The sequence below is a fragment of the Dermochelys coriacea genome, chromosome 8, assembly GCF_009764565.3.
Source record: "Dermochelys coriacea isolate rDerCor1 chromosome 8, rDerCor1.pri.v4, whole genome shotgun sequence".
NCBI lineage: Eukaryota > Metazoa > Chordata > Testudines > Dermochelyidae > Dermochelys > Dermochelys coriacea.
In genome coordinates, this window is record NC_050075.1 from 29972189 (window position 1) to 29995632 (window position 23444).

General features: G+C 41.0%; 1 protein-coding gene across 1 annotated transcript in view; it reads right to left on the bottom strand.

Annotated features, from left to right (window-relative positions):
- SLIT3 (slit guidance ligand 3) overlaps window positions 1–23444 on the bottom strand; it is a 796449-nt gene that overhangs the window by 125171 nt on the left and 647834 nt on the right. The window contains exons 21-23 of the mRNA XM_038413692.2: window positions 8682–8750; window positions 7827–7898; window positions 7570–7641 (exon numbers count right to left, since the gene is read on the bottom strand). Coding sequence (XP_038269620.1) covers window positions 7570–7641; window positions 7827–7898; window positions 8682–8750 — 213 coding nt within the window. The remainder of the gene's footprint in view (window positions 1–7569; window positions 7642–7826; window positions 7899–8681; window positions 8751–23444) is intronic.

A 23444-nucleotide genomic window follows, 5' to 3' on the forward strand; every position in this document is an offset into this window, starting at 1 on the left:
CACCACTGCAGTAATGTTGGTTTACTTTCCTCCCCAGTGTTTCATGTAAGATGTAGAAACTTGCCATCTGTACAGCTTAGCAGGAACAAATCAATGCAAGATCAAATCAAAGGGGACAGACAGTTACGTTAATAACAAATACTTGGCGCCTTTACTGCAGTTTTGAACAGAAAATCCCAAATCACTTTGCAAAAGTAGGTAAAAGTGATATGCTGATTTTACCAGTGGGGAAACAGAGGCACAGAACAGGTAGGAATCCTGCCCAACTTCACAGAATCAGTGGCAGAGATGAGAAAAGATGTTAGGTTTCTTCATTCTTGGTTTATATTATGGTGTGGGTGATCAAAGGACTATCTTGAACAATATGGCAGACAAGAATGGTCTTTTGAGATAATACATGTAAAGTGGATTTGCTGGGAAATATCGAGAGGGAGATTAATGCAAATCTGCCCCCCAAACACACTGGTCCTGGAATCTGAAGTTCAAGGCCCAAACTCTATAAAGTAAAGACTGAACTTATGTGGCAACACTGTTCATAAGTCTTTGGAGAGAAAGCATAATGTAGACATTGGCCTGTTTAGGTAGTTTCACTTACTGAGGATATTACAGTGTTGGCAGGGAACTGTGCAGCCTGGAAAAATCCCTGATCAGGAGGGAGACACACAGCCAGGTCTCCATGCAAAAGAGGGGATGACTAAGGAACCAAGAGCCTAGAGTGGGTGTTTTTTGTGGACCATGGATGTGAAATACAAATACAGTTTATCTGAACTGTGACACTCAGATGTGGCCACCCCAAGGGTGTTTGAAATCTGAAAACCAACTTTACAAATGGATCCCTCTCTTTACAATGAAAGCTGTAGCTCCAAACAGCCCTAGACTTTAGGGGGCTTGAAATCCAGATCTGTATTGCGTGAATTGAGCTTAATTCTTCTAACAAGAAAGAATATGAAGCTTCATTTATTTTAGAGAACTTGAAAGTTCCTCCTATGCTACACATACTATGGAGCTGAGTTTTGCGACCACTAATCGTGGCCATCCTGCTGCTCCATGCTATACCCGAACTTACTTAACAAAGGGGAAAAATATTCTCCTGCAAAGCCCCCAAATCTTAACAATGGTTATAACTTTAGATGGGCAGTTCCAAAATACTTTGTAGATAACCAGAGTGACAGTCAACTCTCTGAGATGTTGGTAGGTGAACGTGTGCCACATAACACTGTGTTAGTAGCTTAACATTTGTAAAACAATTCAGAACAGTCAAAGATATTAAAGAGTGTCAACCTCTCTTGAGGTTCCCTTTATATGTTCCAGTCCATATTACTCAACCAAACAGTTTTAGACCAAAACATTCTGAAGGAACCTCATCTTCAAGGGGATCCAACTTGGGAGAGCAAGGCAGAGCAAGAAGTCAGAGGGAAAGTAAAGAGCGCTTTAAGAAGGAAAAATCCATAATTTCAAGAAATAGGACTCATTCTCCCAACTGCTAAGACTCCCCAAGTCTGGAGTCTTAAGAGAAAAAAGGAGATTTTTGTTTTTTGTTTAGTTTAGTTTTATTTGGAGAGGGCAAAAGCATGGAGCGAAGTTCCCTTTTTCCCCATTATGTTCCCTAACTTTGCTTCCAAGAAAAATTAAAGAAGTAAATTTGTCCTTATCACAGGAGATTTGGGACAAGGGGCTGTCATAAATATAAAGGGAAGGGTAAACACCTTTAAATCCCTCCTGGCCAGAGGAAAAACCCTTTCATCTGTAAAGGGTTAAGAAGCTAAGACAACCTCGCTGGCACCTGACCAAAATGAACAATGAGGAGACAAGATACTTTCAAAGCTGGAGGTGGGGAGGGGAACAAAGGGTTCTCTCTGTCTGTGTTGTCTTTTGACGGGACCAGAGCAGGAATGCAGGTCAGAACTCCTGTAAAGGGTTAATAAGCAATCTAGTTAGATATGCGTTAGATTCTGTTTTGTTTAAATGGCTGATAAAATAAGTTGTGCAGAATGGAATGTATATTACTGTTTTTGTGTCTTTTTGTAATTTAAGGTTTTGCCTAGAGGGATTCTCTATGTTTTGAATCTGATTACCCTGTAAGGTATTCACCATCTTGATTTTAAAGAGGTGATTCTTTTACTTTTTCTTTAATTAAAATTCTTCTTTTAAGAATCTGATTGCTTTTTCATTGTTCTTAAGATCCAAGGTCTGTATTCACCTATGCAAATTGGTGAGGATTTTTATCAAGCCTTCCCCAGGAAAGGGGGTGTACGGCTTGGGGGGATTTTGGGGGGAAAGACGCTTCCAAGTGGGCTCTTTCCCTGTTATTTTTGTTAGACGCTTGGTGATGGCAGCAATAAGGTCCAGGGACAAAAGTTAAAATAGTTTGTACCTTGGGGAAGTTTTAACCTAAGCTGGTAAAAATAAGCTTAGGGGATTTTTCAGGCAGGTCCCCACATCTGTACCCTAGAGTTCAGCATGGGGAAGGAACCTTGACAGGGGCAGAGCAGTCTTTTTCCACAAAAAGGGAGTAGTGAGTGAGGTTGCCTACTACGTTCCTTTTAATAGGGTATGCTGGGAATGGGAGGAGTCTAGGACCCTAAATAATACAAGGGCTTCTCCACCTTAATACTGAAGGAAAGCACCACTAGGGAAAGAAGTGCTGGTCTGTAGAACAAGATTATAACCTGTTGGAGGCTTATAGGCAAGAAGTTTCCTATTTGGAAATGCCTATAGACTTTTTAAAGAGGATAACATGGAGATTCATTAACAATTTGCTCACTAGGTACCACTGGGGGATTGGGTGCTAAGAAGATGTGTGTGTCTGCTACCATGATAATGACCATTGCATTTGAAGAACTACTTCACTGAGGTTCTTTACCCCACCATTTCTGTGGTGAATAGGGCACTGATTCACAACTGTGCTACTGGAGAGAATTTGAAATGTCAGAAAGAAGCCATATAGGACTACCAACAGCAAACAGAAGAGAGATAAGGAATCAAAAGCCATGGAGTTTTTAAAGTGATATCTCCCTTGCTCTGATATGAACTGCAAATCAGGTGTATTGCATCTCAAAGTGTACAAGCAAGTACCTTTTATAACTTGAGGGACACAAATATTAATGAGAATCTTGATTACACATTTTCTGGTTCATGCATATGTTAGGCTCTTTTTCTGTTCTGGTTTTCATGTTAATGTTCTTTATAGAAAGAAGAACTAGAGTTAGAATGTCTAAGGCTGAGCATAGAAATACACAATTGCTATTACTAAAAGTCTGTTTATCATAGTCATGTATCTTCTCCAAACTGAGGGACATTAGAAAAATGGTAGTGCAAGCAGCTTAACGTGAGCTTAGCATAAATATTGTCTGTATCATGTAGTGTAGACCAATGGTGATATGGGGAGAGATGATTCCCAGAACATTCATATCAATTGCAATTTTCCTTCCCAATATTTTCTTTTGCTAATCATTCATTGGGTTTAAGGCATTTATTTGCATCCACACTGCCCAAATTAAAAAAAAGATGGAAAGCCTGTTTCTCCTCTCCACATCATACTCCTGGTCACATGGTACTGACTCAACCCTTTCCCCAACTATTAAACTGCATTACAAACAGCTACAAATATTAATTATTTGTGTAATGTTACTTCTCCATGTAAGTGATAGCTTTGGTTGCCACAGATATGTTATACAATCACAGATGGGACAGGAGGTGGTCCAAGGTGATATATTATGTGGTCTATATGAAATAGTTTGAGAACCTCTATTATATCACATCACTTTCATTCCTATGTATGTTTGATCAGTAATTTACAATAATAAACAGAGATCAATGCAGGTTTGTATGTGGTGGTGGCAAATTTGAGATGAGGGACATCTCTTTACAGGAGGCACAGTTCTTGTGAGGTATGATCAAAAGAAAATTTCCTTAAAGTAAAAAATTAATGTTTTTATTCCATGCTGTAGCAAGGAGGTGGAACAATAAAGCTGAGGTGTAAACCACTAAATAGGGCAAGAAGAGTTATGGATTGTCTTGCACAATCAAACCTCGTATCATTATTACATGGTGGATCCTCATTTCCCTCTGATCTGAGAGGTTCTCATTTATCACAGCAATTCACAGAGCCACAGGTATGAAGTATGAAAGTAAAGTAGACAACTAGCCTGTTGCTGTCTTTTCCCTGCCATTTGAATGTTTCTGCTCTGATTCTTGATTTCCACTGAGTACCAGGTAAGTAGAGCTGTGGTAACTTAATTTAGAGTTTCACCCGCTTTCTGCATTCAGTATGCCCTTCCTCCCATGCTCATACCATGATTCTGATCCCACTCATAATATGCTTTCAGTGCATCGTATCACAGAGGGGATTCTCATCAGCTGACCCATCCTGGCAACCAGCATAGGCAGACAGCTACCTCCAAATCTACGTCACACAGCGTGCCAACCTGACCATCCTTGGGAACTGTGAATACAGATACCTACACCCATCCTCGTAGAGGCAGAGAATCACTGTTGCAGGCACTAATTTCTCAGCCTGACAGGGAGAAGTCACTTCTTAATTTGGCTCTCCTATGCCAGAACATTACAAAGCCAGATATCTGGCTGGTATAATCATCTCTGTTCATGCTGGTTTCTGTGTACTACACAATCCAGGAACTGTCCTATGAAATTCAATAGGGGTCTACAGAAGTTCAAGCTTTGTTAAAAACTTTTAGGATTTAAAAAAAAGAGATACTTGCTATAGCTTCTGAGGCTTCCTCTAGAAAATTATACCCATGCTCTAGAGTTCTATCGGTTTCTATAGGCCACAGTGGAATAAATGGAGTGATGTTTTCCTTCGTTCTGCATAGGCGGCTACCATTTAGTATTCCAGCAGACAAATACACTGTAGGCTGTCCCATGGAGACTTTTCTTGCTCATTCTTGTCCCCATAATATTAAAGCAAGGACATTTATACTGAAAGTATATGGTTACTCTCTGCATATGAAAAAGCTTACTATTCACCTTTGTCACCTAGATGTAAAGGGAAATCATGCCTCACCAATCTATTAGAATTCTTTGAGGGGTCAACAAGCATGTGGACATGGGGAATTTGGTGGATACAGTCTACTTAGATTTTCAGAAAACCTTTGACAAGGTCCCTCATCAAAGACTCTTAAGCAGGGATCTCAAACACAAATCACCATGAGGGCCCTATGAGGACTAGTACATTGGCCCGAGGGCCGAATCACTGAAACTTTCCATGAAGCCCTGCCCCTGCCCTGCGGGCCTCTTCCCACCCCTTCCCTGCTCCCATTCCAAACCCTTCCCCAAATCCTCTACCTCTTCTCCGCCTCCTCCTCTGAGCATGCTGCATCTCTGCTCCTCCCTCCTGGAAAGTCCTAAGCCCTGCCAAACAGCCGTTTGGTGGCAAAGCACTGGGAGGTAGGCAGAGGAGCGGGGATACAGCGTGCTGGGGGAGGAGGAGGAGGAGCGGGGGAGGGGAGCTTGGTGAGCCGCAGAAAATAACTCCGGGGGGAGGAGGGGGGACAGAGGAGCTTGGCGGGCCACAGGAAATAACTCGGCGGGCCACATGAGGCCTGCAGGCTGCGTGTTTGACACCCCTGCTCTTAAGCAAAGTAAGCGGTCATGGGATAAGAGGGAAGGTCTTCTCACGGATTGGTAACTGGTAAAAAGACAGGAAACAAAGAGTAGGAATAAATGGTCAGTTTTCAGAATGGAGAGAGGTAAATAGTGGTGTCCCCCAGAGATCTAGACTGGGCCCAGACATAGGCATGGGAAGTAGGGTACGGGGGGGGGTGCTGCAGCAGACCCAGGTTTTATGCATAGTCCTGGCTGCGAATGTGGAGTCCCAGATGCTGGCCCCAGCTGCTGACCATGGATGCAAGGTTCTGCATCATGGCTGCTGGCCCTGTGCCTGGGGGTCCCAGACGTCAGCCCACTCCTGGCCGCACATGTGGGGTCCTGGCTGCTGGCCCCACTCCCGCCCAGACACATGGCGTCCTGCATGCCAGCTGCCGGCCCCATGCCCAGCCCCACTCCTGGACGTGCATACAGGGTCCCTGCTCCCAGCCACGCATGTGGGTCCTGGGTGCCAGCTCTGCTCCCGGGTGCACATGCGGGGTCCAAGCTGCCAGCATGTAGGGCTCTGCTACTGGCTCTGTGCCTGCCCTCAGCCGTGGCCCCAGCCTCAACCTCTTATCCTTGTCCTTGTCCCCCCTCCTGGAGACACGGCCCTTCTCCCAGCCTCAGCTCAGGGGGTGGTGGTGTGGGGTTAGGGGGCGCATGAGGTAAAATGTTTGGGGAGAGTTTTGCTGGCTTTCAGCACCCCCACTATAAAAAGTGTTCCGGTGCTACTGGGACCAGTCCTATTCAACATATTTATAAATGATCTGGAAAAAGGAGTAAACAGTGAGGTGGCAAAATTTGGAGATGATACAAAAATCCTCAAGATAGTTAAGTCCCAGGCAGACTTGAAAGAGCTACAAAAGGATCTTTCATAACTGGGGACTGGGCAACAAAATGGCAGATGAAATTCAGTGTTGATAAAGTAATGCATACTAGGAAACATAATCCCCACTATACATATAAAATGACGGGGTCTAAATTGGCTGTTACCACTCAAGACAGAGATCTTGGAGTCATTGTGGATAGTTCTCTGAAAACATCCGCTCAGTGTGCAGTGGCAGTCAGAAAAGCAAAGAGAATGTTGGGAAGCATTAAGAAAGGGATACCTAATAAGACAGAAAATATCATATTGCCTCTATATAAATCCATGGTACACCCACACCTTGAATATTGCGTGCAGATGTAGTCGCCCCATCTCAAAAAAGATGTATTGGAATTAGAAAAGATTCAGAAAAGGGCAACAAAAATGATTAGGGGTATGGAACAGCTGCCGAATGAGGAGAGACTGGGACTCTGCAGCTGGGAAAAGAGACAACTAAAGGGGAATATGTTAAAGTTCTCTAAGATCATGAGGGGTGCGGAGAAAGTAAATAAGGACGTGTTATTTTCTCCTTCTCAGAACGCAAGAACTATGGGTCATCAAATGAAATCAATAGGAAGCCGGTTTAAAACAAACAAAAGGAAGTATTTCTTCACACAACGCACAGGCAACCTGTGGAACTCTTTGCCAGAGGATGTTGTGAAGGCCAAGACTATAACAGGGTTCAAAAAAGAACTAGATTAGTTTAGGGAGGATAGGTCCATCAATGGCTATTAGCCAGGATGAAAAGGGATGGTGTCCCTAGCCTCTGTTTGCCAGAAGCTGGGAATGGGTGACAGGGGATGGATCACTTGGTGATTACCTGTTCTGCTCATTCCCTGGGGGCCTGGCATTGGCCACTGTCAGAAGACAGGATACTGGGCAAGATGGATCTTTGGTCTGACCCAGTATGGCCGTTCTTATGCGCCAGTTGGTACAGGATGTGTTGCACAGAAGTACAAGTACATTGAAGCTAATTGTGTGAAAATATTTATGGTGTACTGAATCAAGCAAAAGCCATCTGCTCATTAAGAATCCTGCTGTCATCGACAGCATCCTAATAAGCTGTAACCCAGACCTATTGAACAAGTATTACTTACAGCACTCGAAGAGACTTGAGCCCATTAAATGCAAGGGCTGGAATACACCGGAGTCTGTTGTAGCTCAGGATCCTAGGAGAATCAGAAAATGCAGTTACAGTGTTATATGTTTCTTTGATTATTTTGCTACTAATTTACTTAAGCAGCAGCATGGAAAGCCATCAGTTTACATAACAAGAGAGGTACTCATTGTTTAATGCAACTGATTTTGTACTGAACAACAATTAAAACTGATGCCGGAACCACTGATTACTTACAGCGTTGATAGCTGAGTCATGTTGATGAAGGTGTAATTGGCCAATATGCTGATGCTGTTGTTGCTCAAGTCACTAAAGAAATACACACAGTAGATACATCATTTATATGAATGACTTTAAAAACAATCCATTTTTAAATGTTAAAGCGGACCCAAGCAGTAAAGTAAGCGTTTTCAAAGCTAGCTATCATCAATTGCCATCATCTCTTATAATCAGCCTTGGAAGAATCCTACAGCAAGGCACAGTATTTCTCTATGAGACTCTCAAGCATCTTCTAGGGCACATTTTCAGTGCATTGCAACATAGAAGCAATGGATGTAAATGAAATTTCTGGACAGAAATTTCTGGACAGGTGAGGCAGTCATAGGTGCACAACGAATTTATCACATGAATCTGCAATTTGTCACATTGATCTCTCCTCCACAGGTAGCGTGTATGTATTTTGTATACACATACACATGCTATTACTGCAGAGTACTAGTGTGAACAGAGTCTGATTGTTGGGATCTATTTTGAACCTACAGTTACGACAACTCCACTTCTTCTACATCAAAAAATGAAAAGGCTTTGTTAGGTGCCTTTAATTTCTCAGTGTTATAATATCATAAGCAATGGTTTAACCATAAGAAATTGATGTCTGCCTTTTAAGCCTACCAGCGTTGTATGGGTAAATCTGCCACACCCAACTACAGTCACATAGTACATAACAGGTTTACAAACACTTAAAGGAAACAATTGCTGACATGATAGGCACTCAGAAATGAGTTCCCAATGACAGTTCCCCATATTCCGCTCAAGACATGCAGAGGAAAGAATCATCTAATTTTGCTGGCATTAAAACCATGCATTTCTTACATCAGTGTCAAGTGTCTAAAGGTCGACAGCTCCTTTGGCACAGCTGTTAAATGGTTTCCTTCCAGATATCTGAAAGAGAGTCACATTTGGATGATTAGGCACACACGTTAACATGAACTTTGACCAGGTCAGGCTGTGTCCCTTGTATTTTTGGGGAAATGCAGGATCTATTAGAACTTTAAAGTAGTAACTAGGGGTGGAATCTTTGAATCATCACAGCTTTGAAACTATACTAAAACACCACTAGAATTTATTTGTTTTGGAAATCCATAGTCTCCAGTGCAAAGCACCATAGTAGCTTGTTGGTGGTTTTGCTCAGAAATGTGGAGTGAGTATAGCAAGGACCCTTGACCTGCAGTTCAAATAAAAGCTCATTTAGCTCTTCATAGAAGACTCTTATAGAAGGGGGAAAAAATCACACATGGTGTGCCCTTGGTATAAGGTTATATTTAATTAAAGTTTTTACAAGCAACTCCAAATGCTAATTTACCCCATTAAAACAATTTCTGCCCTCCAACTGCAAACAGCTTGTACAGACAGTGTTTAAATAAACCCTTGTCTGGTATGTTGCATCCCTTGATATTTGTACATCAGAACCTCACTTATTCCAACAGGGCCAACCCAAACATCTGATTATTTTCGAAAAGTTTCATTGCAGCAATTTCCTACCTGAGATGACTTCTTTTTATTATTATTTTTACAATATACAGTAATACGGGAGAGATTTTCAAAAACACAAATCATGGTTGATTAACTCCCATTTGTACCCCACAAAATCTCTCCTACATTCAGCAGGTATACTTAACACAATAGACTATATTTCCAGGTTAGGTATGAACTGCAGCACCATTGAAAAAAATTAGTTTTGTCTTAAAAAAAATACATGTTGTTCACAGGAATTCACTCTGCAGAGCAAGAAATAGCCTTTAACACAGGAAGAATTTTAAATGGCCAGGAGTATACATCAACATAAATATTATCTGTTTAAGACCAAATACAGGACAACAAGTTTTTAGTCCTGGAAGGTTTACCTATACCTGATAACATGGTCAATCTTGGACATGTAATTCTCCTTAACGTTCATGTACACAGAAATCCCCACAAGTCAAGGTGTGAAGACTATTCCCTAAGATTAACTACTAAATGCACCAATCATTGAACAGGAGCTACCTGAATACACACAATACATGTTGGACTATAATGTTCTCTTCCAAAGTTATGACCACTTACTCCTTAAACACATTTCATTATTTAATGAAATATATAAAGATTGTAATAGCTCTGGGGTAATTACAAATATCCTCATACCAGAGACACTCAAATCATCACTTAATTTGGGTCTGAAAAAAACTCATAACTCCTAAAATTTTACTAGGATGTCCTCATTTAACAATGCTGGTTACGTATTTCCATTGCAAAGCATCAGAAATTACATATGCAATTATGTGGTTCACCTGTGCACACATGGATGTGGTATATAGGTGCTTATTCACCCACACATGTGCAAATTCAATTTGCACAAATACAAGCAGTAGCACATATGCAGCTGGGTGGAAAAGAACAGATCCTTTATGTCAATTTGTGGCTTCTCATAAAACCTCTCAATTTTAAATACATCCCTATTTAACACCATCAGGTCAAGGTAAGCCTGGTACGGTCAAAGTATTAAAAAGCAAAGAAAATGCAAGAGGGATTAATTATGGAAGTATTACAAAATAGAGATATTAGGAATGGTGGTTAAGGATTTGAAAGTGCTTCAAATAGCTACCAGATGGCAACAGTATATAGTCTCACTTCAAGTGGGAAACAGTACATTTCATTTCATTTTGTTAACTGGGCTGTCAAAATCTATGGAGGGTCCTCACACTCTACTGTTGGACCCTGTGTACCCATATTTAAGATCTGGATGGCTTGCTCCTGCACTCTTTACCCAAATAATCCTCACAGAGATGAAGAATGTAGAATCAGGCCCTTGAAAACCTTCTAAATGAACTCTGTGGAAGTGGAGCAGGAAAATGGCTCTACATCCTAAAGGTATTTCAGACAGAAAGTGTAACATGGCTTTCCAGCATGTGTCTACACCTTCTCACTGCTGGGACTCTAGTATGGGAGACCTGTGGCTCAGATTATTAAATGCTTTTTGTATTTGTAAGAAAAACTGTCATGAGATTAAGACATAATTAAAAAAAGACCACTGAGCCAGACCATAGCCCTGACACTAATATATATTGTGCAGAAAAGTTACTGCATTTATTACAGAATATATTATTTATATCAACTCGTGTTTTATTTTCTCTTATCTGTTTCAGTGTAATGCCTTCTTCCCCCCATTTTCTGTTGTCTGAGCTCTGTCGTCTAACCTAAACAAACCCCAGGAAGAATTTCTCATATGATATTAGATGCTGGAGCCTAATAATAAAATGAAAAAATCCTTGGCTATCAAATGAATAGAAAGAAAAACTGACTTTTCCCTCCCCACTTACGAATTCCCCATGTGAACAGGAATCCTGATTTACATTTAGAGCAGATGGGGGAAATAACCCAAGTACTGCTAGGATTAGATTAGAGAAAAGGGATCATTATCCAAAGGCAAAATCCTCCCTAAATGCAAAACTTTCAAATAGATTGATCCTTCCATGCACAGACATCCCATGAACCAAGTGATGGTGTTGTACAGCGACTAGTTAACCCTTGAAAAGGAGTGAAGTAAATAAGCTACAATTCAGAGAGGGGCAAATCCTGCCCCCCTCCCACTGCCATGGGTGCAGAAGCCCATGAAGACAGTGAGTTGTTGGGAGCCTGTTGCTGGTGGTGCTCATCATATGCACATGGTGGACCCAGCTCCACAAGAATGCCTTCTGCATCGAGAAAGATGTTAGTGTGCGCCAGGGCAAATAGATACATAGCTATATGATCCATCAGCCATTTGCCCCACGTGGAACGGGGTGCAACAGCTATGTGTGTTATTTCAGATCTGACACCGAAAAACTGGAAAACTGTCACCTGCGGGAAAGGATTCCTCTTTCTTGCCACTTTTTTCCCATGCACCAAACCCCTGGACTCTGGCTAAGTACAGGATCCAGTATTTGCTCCAAAATGAGGAAATCAAAAGTAAGTCACGTGATAAACTTCAGAGGCTACACAGGAATCCTTATTTACGACAGTAGGCAGAATTCTTGCAATACTGTGATGAAACCTTCAAAATATATTTTTGGGGCATTTTCCATTTGTTTTGACATGAAATAGATGTAAATTTAAACAGCTTTTTTTGGCTAGAAAAGGTCTTTCTTCCCTTTTTTCTTGGTATCTGGTGGGTGTTTAGGTGTAGGTTGTACTCTAATTCTTCAGTATTCTGACTGAAACAGACACAAACCTTTGGGCCTCTGGAGCTGGACTGCTACAGCATATCTTCTTTGCAAAGAATATTCAGCTACAGTATTCTCAACAATTTCCCGGTTGTCTTAGGGTATTAGCACAAAGGGTAATGTTTATACCAATGGAACATTTTGTGAAAAGAACACAACAGCTTCCTAATAAATTTACTCTGAAAAATTAATGATTATACCATTATCATGCACAGCAATTATTAGGGGTGCACAAAGCTTTCCTATTTAACTTTCTGCCATATTATACAAAGGATGGTGACATTTTCTAGAAAAAGAATTTTTTTAAAGCCCATTTAAGTTGAGTTAATTTGAAACAACCACAATTTTCCACAATATAATGATATAATGGGAGACATGTTGATTTGAGTTGCTGCATTTGAAAAAGCACCACCATTTACACAGGACCAAACTTGATTGGATTCCACATCATACCTCATGGTGGAACTTTATTCTCATGACATTTACACAGAGCTAATCTAATACAATAACTACGGCCCATTCAAAGTCATGCACTTAAACCTAAACCTAAATATTTCAGTGAATTCAACGTACTTTGAACAATAATGTCTTTCCTTAGTGGCTATCCCCCATTTAAGAGGAGAACCTGTTTCTAGGTAAAGCAGCCTGTCTTATAGGTTGGGTGGTAAAAGCTTTTGGTGCTGAAGATCCTAGCTTCTAGCCTCACTGATGATTACAAGACAGAGGACATCATAGTACCGCATTTATAGAAAAACTTACAACCAAAATAATACAGAGAAGAGATTTTGTTTTCATTTCTTTCTTAGCCAAAGAAGCAAAACACAGAATAAATTTATTCACTTGACCTTTAGTAGACAAAGAAACTTTGGTACGAACCAAAAAAAATGCACTTTTAAATTCATCTCCCACATTAAATTATCCACAGATTAGGTTAATAGATTCCAAGGCCAGAAGGGACCACTGTGATTATCTAGTATGAATTTCTGTATAGCACAGGCCATAGAACTTCTCCAAAATAATTCCTAGAGTAGCTCCTTTAGAAAACCATCCAACCTTGATTTAAAAATTGCTAGGGATGGAGAATCCAGCACGACTGTTGGTAAATTGTTCCAATGCTTTATTACGCACTGTTAAAAATTTACATTTTGTTTCCCGTCTGAATTTGTCTGGCTTCAACTTCTAGACACTGGATCAGGTAATACTTTTTTCTGTTCGACTAAAGAGCCCATTATTAAATATTTGTTCCCCATGTAGGTTCTTATAGACTGTGATCAAGTCATCCCTTAACCTTCTCTTTGTTAAACTAAATAGATTGAACTCCCTGAGTCAAACATTAAAAGGCAGGCTTTAATCATTCTCAAATCTCTTCTTTGAACCATCTCTAATTTTCAGCCTGAGTGTACATCAGCTGCCTTAATGTAGGAAAACTGTCTGGTGGCCAAATTAATATCTTTAGATTCCTAATGCTTTTAGATTTCAATATTTGGGCTCAATTCACCCCCACTTTAATTTCATTGTATACAGCATCACACCATTGATGGAGCTGGTCCAATAGGTACACTTAAAATTCCTATTAAGTTTTATCCATCATTCTGATAATAAATTAATATCTGCCACTTCTCTGATGCAAAATAAAAAGTAAAGTGCAATCATATATAAGCCAGCTGAAAAGGTTTTTCCAACCCTGCAGCTCCTAATACAAATCTGTCAAGTAAGGATTTAAACCCAGGTCCTCAAAGGTATTTAGGTTCCTAACTCCTACTGATTTCAATAGGAGTTAGGCACCTAAATACCTTTGAAGATCTTGGACTTAGGAACTCTAAGAAGGTGCCAATTTACCTTCATTTTGTGAGTACCTATTTTATAAAATGTATGGATAGTTAAGCATTCGTACAGCAACTTCATCCTGTAATCTCAAAGAGCATTACAAACAGGTTAGGGCATATTGAGTTAGGTGCTGTATAAACATATTGTAAGAGAAATTTATCGCCCTGAATCTTACAAACTATATAAACAAAATCTACTCCCAAAGGGATAGGAGAGAAGAGATGCTATTTTACAGGGGGGAAATTGAGGCACAGAGAGTAAGAGACTGGCCACAGGCCACACAGCAGTATGTAAACTACAAGGCCATCCTCTCAAAAATTACATAAGGAAATTTCAGTCTTCTTTCCTAGCAAAAAGGACAAGCCCAGAATCACACAGCAAATCAGAGAGAACAAGGAGGGACTAAACTCTTGACTTCCAGACCTGTGTTCTAACCACTACAACATACATACCTCATAATGACTTCACCAGAGGAGATGAAAAGACTCAGGGTTCTGGTAATGCGATATAGAAACTTTCCCCCCTAGGTTGCTCTTGTGAATCTAGGTGGGTCAGTAACAAAGTTGTTACTATCAAATGTGTATTAGAGCCTCAGAAAAAGATTAAAGTTCTCATAAACAACTCCCCGCCACGTAGCAATAAAAGTTGCTCAACTCCTTTCTGGTAATCTTAGAGAGATCAAAGACTGAATGCCTCTTCCCCTAAAGATGGCCCTTCTCCCGCTCATGATTGTGGCACATGGGAATGCCTTGAAGTGCTGCTGCATGCACTGTGCTTGCTTTGAAAATAGAGAGAGCACCTCAGACTCCAAGAATTCCCTCCAGCACCTTTCACAGGCACTAATTTTACATAAAAAAACAAAAATAAAAATGATGCATTTAAAATGACAGCTGCTTGTTTTCTGACTTGTCAATTTTTTATACCAGTGAACACCTGGATTTGAGGTGATACCACTACCACAAGGTGCCAAAGCGGCATGTAATACTTTGAACCTCTTGTCATTTTTTGTATGATAGAATGCCTGTTTGGCCATAAAGGCAAGTCCACAGGAGCATTCTGTGCTAAGAGAGGAAGGCAAAAGGAAAATACAGTTCTCAGACAGTAACTAAAGAGGCACGAGGGAAGGACAGGAAAAACTATTGTAATTTGCAAAAAGAAGAGGAGTGCTTGTGGCACCTTAGAGACTAACAAATTTATCTGAGCATAAGCTTTCGTGGGCTACAGCCCACTTTATTGGATGCATGCAGTGGAAAATACAGTAGGACGATTTTATATACACAGGGAACATGAAACAATGGGTATTACCATACACACTATAACAAGAGTGATCAGTTAAGGTGAGCTATTACCAGCAGGGGAGGAAAAAACCTTTTGTAGTGATAATCAAGATGGGCAATTTCCAGCAGTTGACAAGAACTTGTGAGGAACAGTAGGGGGGAAAAATAAACATGGGAAAATAGTTTTACTTTGTGTAATGACACATCACTCCTAGTCTTTATTCAAACTTAATTTAATGGTGCAAACAGATGGACATTATACCAAAAGGACTGAAGGTAAAAAATCCATTACAATCTACATACCACACAGAATATGCTGACAGATTTTGCCACGCACTCTCAAAGAAACTACGGAACCACCTAATCAACATCCTATACAGCAAACAGGGAAAGATTAAGAATGAGCTCTCAAAACTGGATACTCTCATAAAAAAACAACCTTCCACCAAAATTCCTCATGGCTGGACTTTACAAAAACTAGACAAGCCTTTTACAACACACACTTTGCTTCTCTACGAAAGAAAAAGGACATTAAACTATCAAAACTACTACATGCCATAAGGGGCCACAACAGTGGCCACCCAGCAATATTGTTAATCTATCCAACTATACTCAGCCCAGCAGAAGAGTCTGTCCTATCTTGGGGCCTCTCCTTCTGCCCCTCCACCCCCACAAACATGATACAGTTCTGTGGTGATCTATTTTCGATGTCTCCGACTCAAGGAATATTTCCAACACACCTCTGAAAAGCATACTAACCAACAGAGACCTTCCTACCAACACTACAAAAAGAAGGATTCTGGGTGGACTCCTCCTGAAGGTTGAACAACAAACTGGACTTCTATTTAGAGTGCTTCCGCCAATGTACATGGGCTGAAATTGTGGAAAAGCAGCATCACTCGCCCCATAACCTCAGCCATGCAGAACACAGTGCCATCCACAGTCTCAGAAACAACTCTGACATCATAATCAAAAAGGCTGACAAATGAGGTGCTGTCATCATCATGAATAGGTCGGAATATGAACAAGAGGCTGCTAGGCAGCTCTCCAACACCACATTCTACAAGCCATTACCCACTGAGAGTTACCAAAAGAAACTACACCTTCTGCTCAAGAAATTCCCTGAAAAAGCACAAGAGAAAATCCGCACAGACACTTCCCTAGAATCCCGAGCAGGGGTATTCTATCTGCTACCCAAGATCCATAAACCTGGAAATCCTGGACGCCCCATCATCTCAGGCATTGGCACCCTGACAGCAGGATTGTCTGGCTACATAGACTCCCTCCTCAGGCCCTACGCTACCAGCACTCCTAGCTATCTTTGAGACACCACTGACTTCCTGAGGAAACTACAATCCATCGGTGATCTTCCTGAAAACACCATCCTACCCACTATGGATGTAGAAGCCCTCTACGCCAACATTCCACACAAAGATGGACTACAAGCCGTCAGGAACAGTATCCCCAATAATGTCATGGCAAACCTGGTGGCTGAACTTTGTGACTTTGTCCTCACCCATATTTCACAATTGGGGACAATGTATACCTTAAAATCAGCGACATTGCTATGGGTATCCGCATGGCCATACAGGATGCTAACATTTTTATGGCCGATTTAGAACAATGCTTCCTCAGCTCTCGTCCCCTAATGCCCCTACTCTACTTGCACTACATTGATGGCATCTTCATCATCTGGACCCATGGAAAAGAAGCCCTTGAGGGATTCCACCATGATTTCAACAATTTCCATCCCACCATCAACCTCAGCCTGGACCACTCCACACAAGAGATCCACTTCCTGGACACTACGGTGCTAATAAGCGATGGTCACATAAACACCACCCTATACCGGAAACCTACTGACCGCTATGCCTATCTACATGCCTCCAGCTTTCATCCAGAGCGCACCACATGATCCATTGTCTACAGCCAAGCTCTACAATACAACCGCATTTGCTCCAACCCCTCAGACAGAGACAAACACCTACAAGATCTCTATCAAGCGTTCTTACAACTACAATACCCAGCTGCTGAAGTGAAGCAACAGATTGACAGAGCCAGAAGAGTACCCAGAAGTTACCTACTTCAGGACAGGCCTAACAAAGAAAATAACAGAACGCCACTAGCCATCACCTTCAGCCCCCAACTAAAACCTCTCCAGTGCATCATCAAGGATCTACAACCTATCCTGAAGGACGACCCATCACTCTCACAGATCTTGGGAGACAGGCCAGTCCTTGCTTACAGACAGACCCCCAACCTGAAGCAAATACTCACCAGCAACCACACACCAACCCAGGAACAGGTTTCAGAGTAGCAGCCGTGTTAGTCTGTATTCGCAAAAAAGAAAAGAAGTACTTGTGACACCTTAGGGACTAACAAATTTATTTGAGCATAAGCTTTCGTGAGCTACAGCTCACTTCATCCGATGAATGCATCCGATGAAGTGAGCTGTAGCTCACGAAAGCTTATCGTCAAATAAATTTGTTAGTCTCTAAGATGCCACAAGTACTCCTTTTCTTTTTAACCCAGGAACCTATCCTTGCAACAAAGCCCGTTGCTAACTGTTCCCCACATATCTATTCAGGGGACACCATCATAGGGCCTAATCACATCAGCCACACTATCAGAGGCTCATTCACCTGCACATCTACCAATGTGATATATGCCATCATGTGCCAGCAATGCCCCTCTGCCATGTACACTGGACAAACCGGACAGCCTCTACGTAAAAGAATAAATGGACATAAATCAGAAGTCAAAAATTATAACATTCAAAAACTAGTCGGAGAACACTTCAATCTCTCTGGCCACTCGATTACAGACCTAAAAGTGGCAATTCTTCAACAAAAAAACTTCAAAAACAAACTCCAACGAGAGACTGCTGAATTGGAATTAATTTGCAAATTGGACACCATTAACTTAGGCTTGAATAAAGACTGGGAATGGATGTGTCATTACACAAAGTAAAACTATTTCCCCATGTTTATCCCGCCCCCCATTGTTCCTCAGACGTTCTTGTCAACTGCTGGAAATGGCCCATCTTGATTATCACTACAAAAGGGTTTTTTCCTCTCCTGCTGGTAATAGCTCACCTTTAGTGATCACTCTCATTACAGTGTGTATGGTAACACCCATTGTTTCATGTTGTCTGTGTATATAAAATCATCCTACTGTATTTTCCACTGCATGCATCCGATGAAGTGGGTTGTAGCCCATGAAAGCTTATGCTCAAATAAATTTGTTATTCTCTAAGGGGCCACAAGTACTCCTGTTCTTTTTGTGGATACAGACTAACACAGCTGCTACTCTGAACCCTATTGTAATTTGGAGATTTTAAAAAAACATTTAAGATAAAAATTAGGAGTTGCTTGGCAATGCTACATCTAAGTTCTACAATTAAGTTAGGGTCAAAACATTTTTGACGGAATGTTCAGAACATTGTTTGAAATCAAGGCAACTTTCTTTTACCAGAAAAGATAGTCTGGCAGAAAAAGTGAGGGAGTCAAGTATGAAACATACCAGGAAATTTCAGGTTTTAATGACTTGGAAAAGTCTGGGGTTTCAGTTCACTTCACCAAGAAGACTGGGGCATTTGCAAAATTTGGATTCAGATCTAGGTTTAGGCTTGAGTTCTGAACTCTCTGAAGTATGAGCAGGGTTTTATCTTGGGCTTATCTCTACTAAAATTGCTATTTAAAAATGACATGTAGAAAATATGTTTAAAAATTTTGTTTAAAAGACAGTAACGAGGGCTCCAAAGCTAATGTGCTCTGTCATGCTCTGTTAATGTTAAAATCAGCTTTCTGAAGACTGGAAGACCTTAATATCCCTCAAAAAGCCATTTTATAACTATTGATCTATTTCCTGTTTTTTAAATGGTCAGATTTGAAATATTGATTTAAATTCTCTATTTTGGCTATAGCTAAAATTACCCTATTCTAGAATAATTCAAGCTCTCTCAATGTGAAAGAAATTTCCATTTGCAGTATATTATGCAGACTGCAAACTCTTTCCTGACTGAAGCAGCCCCAAGACCAAGTCTGTCTCAGTTTGCAGCTAAATTGTTTCTCTTCTTTCATTATTAAAAAGAAAATTCACCTAATTGTGTGTTAACTGTTAGTGCACAAATAGTGCTGATTGCCAGAAAAGCACAGACATTGGCATCCACAAACAGACATTTCTATCAGATATTCCACTTCAGGGTTCTCACATTGATTAGCAGAAATGATGCAGATAGTAATGTAGCAGCACTGGGAAATGGCACACAGCATGCTAGTAAGTCTACATTAATCTCAGCTGACTCGTTAGAGTAAATTTGCTATATTCACTTGATTGCATGTACAGTATTAAAAATTAATGTCAATGCTGAATGCACAGTACTATACTGAAAACTGCTGCTGGTACTTACTCTGTTATCCCAGTCTCACTGGTTAAAGTAGAGCAAAACAGGATGGAGAGCTCACCCATTTTGGTGATGGTCATTGTACGGCTTGTTGTACAGCAGGCATGGGAGAACGTAGTTTAACTTGTGGTGACAGGTAACAGCACAAGAAAACAGTGGGGACAGGAGGATGAAGAATGTTTTCTAAGAGTTCCTCTCTCCAAAAGGGCTCATAGTCAGTCAAGCAAAAGTGAGTTTGTGTGTGTGCATACAACATGTGGAGCTGTGCCAGGACTTATTACTTGAGCTCCTTACCCCTGTTCCTGTTATGTTTGTATGACTGACCAGGACAGAGAATGGACACTATTAACAAATAAATGAAACTGTAAAGCCGGGGAAGGATGCAAGGGACCAGTCCTTGGAAAACTGAAATATGCAATGCAATGTCCAACATGGTAGATGAAGACACTTCAAAAAGATTCTTAGCAAAATTATGCATTTGTGTTTCCCCCAAACAGTAGGGTTTCTATTGGAGTATAATACTGATGGGCTACCTTCTATCATTTATTAGGAACAGTTGCATTTCTGACTTGTGTCCAGGATGCCTAAAGGATAGGTACAACTGATGTGGCAAGACAACTCTCACAGTATCTAGATGCCTTTGATCTCACTGACCCTTGTCAGTCTGAGTATAAGTCAGCGAGAAGCTGAGGGACAGGGCATGAGGGTGGGGCTCATGGGCACTGCAGAAAGAGACCAGGTGATGATCAGAGAGGGAGAACTCAGCAACTGAGAGGTCAGAGAGAGAAGTGCTTGGTGAAGATGAAGTCAAATGAATGGCCCTTTTAGCGAGTGAGATCCAGATCTGCAGGTAGAATGGAGAGGTGAGGGTGGGGAAATGTTCAGCTAAGTGGTTGGATGGGTCATCAACATGGAAGCTGATATTGCCAAAGAAGAGAATGGGAGACTGTGAGGAAAGGAAGAGAGAGAGTGTGAGACAGGAATACATTAAACATTTTGTATATATGCATAGCAATACAAATAAAAAAAGACACTAAAAAGTTGATATACATCTGGGTTTTCATACCACCCCCATCACTGTTCTATCCAAGTACTTAGGGTCATCATAGTATTATGAGTCCAGAGACAACATGATTGATGTATATTTAATCTAAAACTAGACTATGCTCATTATAATAACATAAGTAACTCCAATGTTTTCTCCTTGAAGCAAAACCTTGCTATTTCCCATAGAAATAACAGCAGCAGCTGGATAGTGTCAGGCCTTTATTAGATACAGCCAGGACTTTACTACAGATTACTGCTCCTTTAAAAAAAATAAAACAAAACAAGTATTGGGATACTGCATAGAAAGCATGCTTGGGAAAGTTGCTTCAGACAAAAAAAAAGCTTTTTCAGGCACTGATGTGGAGGGAAGTTAGGCTGTATACTGGATCAGTATGCTACTCTTTTACTTCTGACAGCAGGACTAGAAATCTGAGTAAACTCAAAGGACACGTCTTCCCTTCAGAACCGTGCACAGAGCAAAGGAAGCCCATGTATGTACTGGCTAACAATACCAGTACCATAAGGAAGGGCAGTAAAAGATACTGAATGGCATCCTCCTGCTCCACAGGTTTCCTAGGAAACCTGTGGAAAGCTTGTTCATGGGGATAGGTTTTTGAAAGGCATTGGGTGGCTGGGGAATGGAAACTGTTTGTGATATCTTCACTATTAAAAGCCCAAGAGATTTACACTGCAGGCTATACCTGATCTTGCCTGACAAGCATTATCTTGTACAGAACCTTTCACCACAACATGAAGACCCTTCTTCCAAAGGAAGTCTTGGGACCAACTACAGGTAGGTGTCCTTTGGCAGCATGGCTCCAAATGTCAAGGAAAGAATGGGCTTCCAGGTATTGTCTTCCATTTTATACCTTCCCCCAAATCTGTCTATGTGCTGTATGGCCCTAGGCCCAATCTGTGATCCCATAATAGTCCTACCATCCTTTAGAGGGCAGTCCTTTCACTCCTTCCCCAGTTAATAATTTGTCAAAAACTTGGAGTTGATAAGACTTGTGGCGTTGCACATGCCTCATGCAGATTTGACCCTACCTGTATAATTCCAGATTTCTGCACATCACAGAACCAGGCCATTTACTGGGACTTAATATGACTGGCAATCTCTACATTTAGAGACACTGGAATAGCAGAATGGAAGTGTGTTGGCAAAACAATATGGGGAAAACTTGTACAGCACCTGTCTGCACTACGCCTAGCTCTGGATAGTTCTATTAACCCCTGGTTTTGAGACTTCAATTAACTTACAAATTACAAAGTAGACCTTCTAGAAGGTATTTCATATGTAAAAAGGATAAAAGCAATAAAGTTAACAGTAATTGCTTCACTGTGGGGACTTGATGCAAGTTGCCCTTTCTTAAAGTTGACATCAAGGGCACCGAGACACAGTTTCTATGTTCAGCATGCTTCTGAGTCTCTATAGTCAATCCAGAATGGAAACCCAAGAGGAAAATTGGAGAGGCGGAGAGGCTTGGTTTCCAGTCCGCCATCACTGTAATAACACTAGTGCTGATGCTCTACTTAGGCTTTTCCACTGAAGTAGGATATGATGAAATTCTACCCACTGCATAATGAAATTCTCTGTCCCCTTGTCAGAGGTATATTCATTTCAGCACTTTGTTATTTAGTACCTGTTGCAGTTAGAAATTTCCTGTTGTAGAGGTATTTTGGAGTTTTATATGCAACACTAATTTACTGGCTTGGTAAGCTGTATGGCCGCGTTCTTTTATTAAAATGTGATGTATAAACTATGTTACATTTTAATAAAAAGAATTTCAGCTGACAGCTTGTTACAGAAGTTGCCATTCTAACATGGAAAATGGAAGTTTATAAATGCAAGACTCCACAGCATTCATCAAAATTCCACTAAAATATTCCCCTTCGTTACTTGGAACACCACATCAGACCTCTCCCAGAGAAAGAGCCATGAACCGTCAGGAAAATTAACACGAAATCCTTGCCCCATTCATCACCAAGGGCTCTGTCCACAGTGACATAACTACTATTCTAATGCATGGTGTAAGGGGCAGGATACAGCCACTCAGCATAAGGGGAACCATTGCTCTCCAGGGCTTGCTCACAGCAAACCAGCATGCAGTTTGTCCGAGAATGGAGGTTGGCTGGGGGAGAAACTGGTTATTTCTCCCTTGTGGGAGGTCAGCACCTGCTGAAATGGTAGGCAAGTACTCAGTCTTTTGGGGAGTGCTGGAGTATGAGTGGCTGCCACTCTGGCTGGGGAGGTCAAGTATTCCCTTCTTACACAGACCATTGTGGATCTTTTGTATATATAGACTAGCTACTCAAAAGCCATGCAGTTTGAAGATTGGATCTTGAACCTGTCATAGGAAGAGGTTACTTAAAAATTGGCACCACTTGCCAAAGAATAATCACTCACTAGCACTATAGAGCATCTCCAAGGACTCAGGATGTATCCTGTGATTTGTTGAATATGGACCAGCAAATGGCTCCGATACATCCTTATGTCACATAGCAATGCTTTGGTGAGAGGTAAAAATATCACCTTCATGGGTTAACTCTAAAATCTAGTTTTCCTGCAAGTTACTGAAATCTGCTGGAGAGTCTCCTGGGTTCCATTTCTTTCTTCCAAATCTACCATCTTGCTATAGAAACAGAGACTGGAAGAAATTTGTTTCATAGTCCTATTAAACCTGCTGGGGTTTTCCTGTTTCTGCCAGAGCAGGTAATGAATATGTTATGGTTTAAAGCAGTAGTTAATGCTATTAGAGAAACACGGACAGTTTAGAAATGTCTGAGCTATGGAAGTCAAAACTTATTGGTTTAAAAAATCTGTTAAACTTTAACTGTCCTC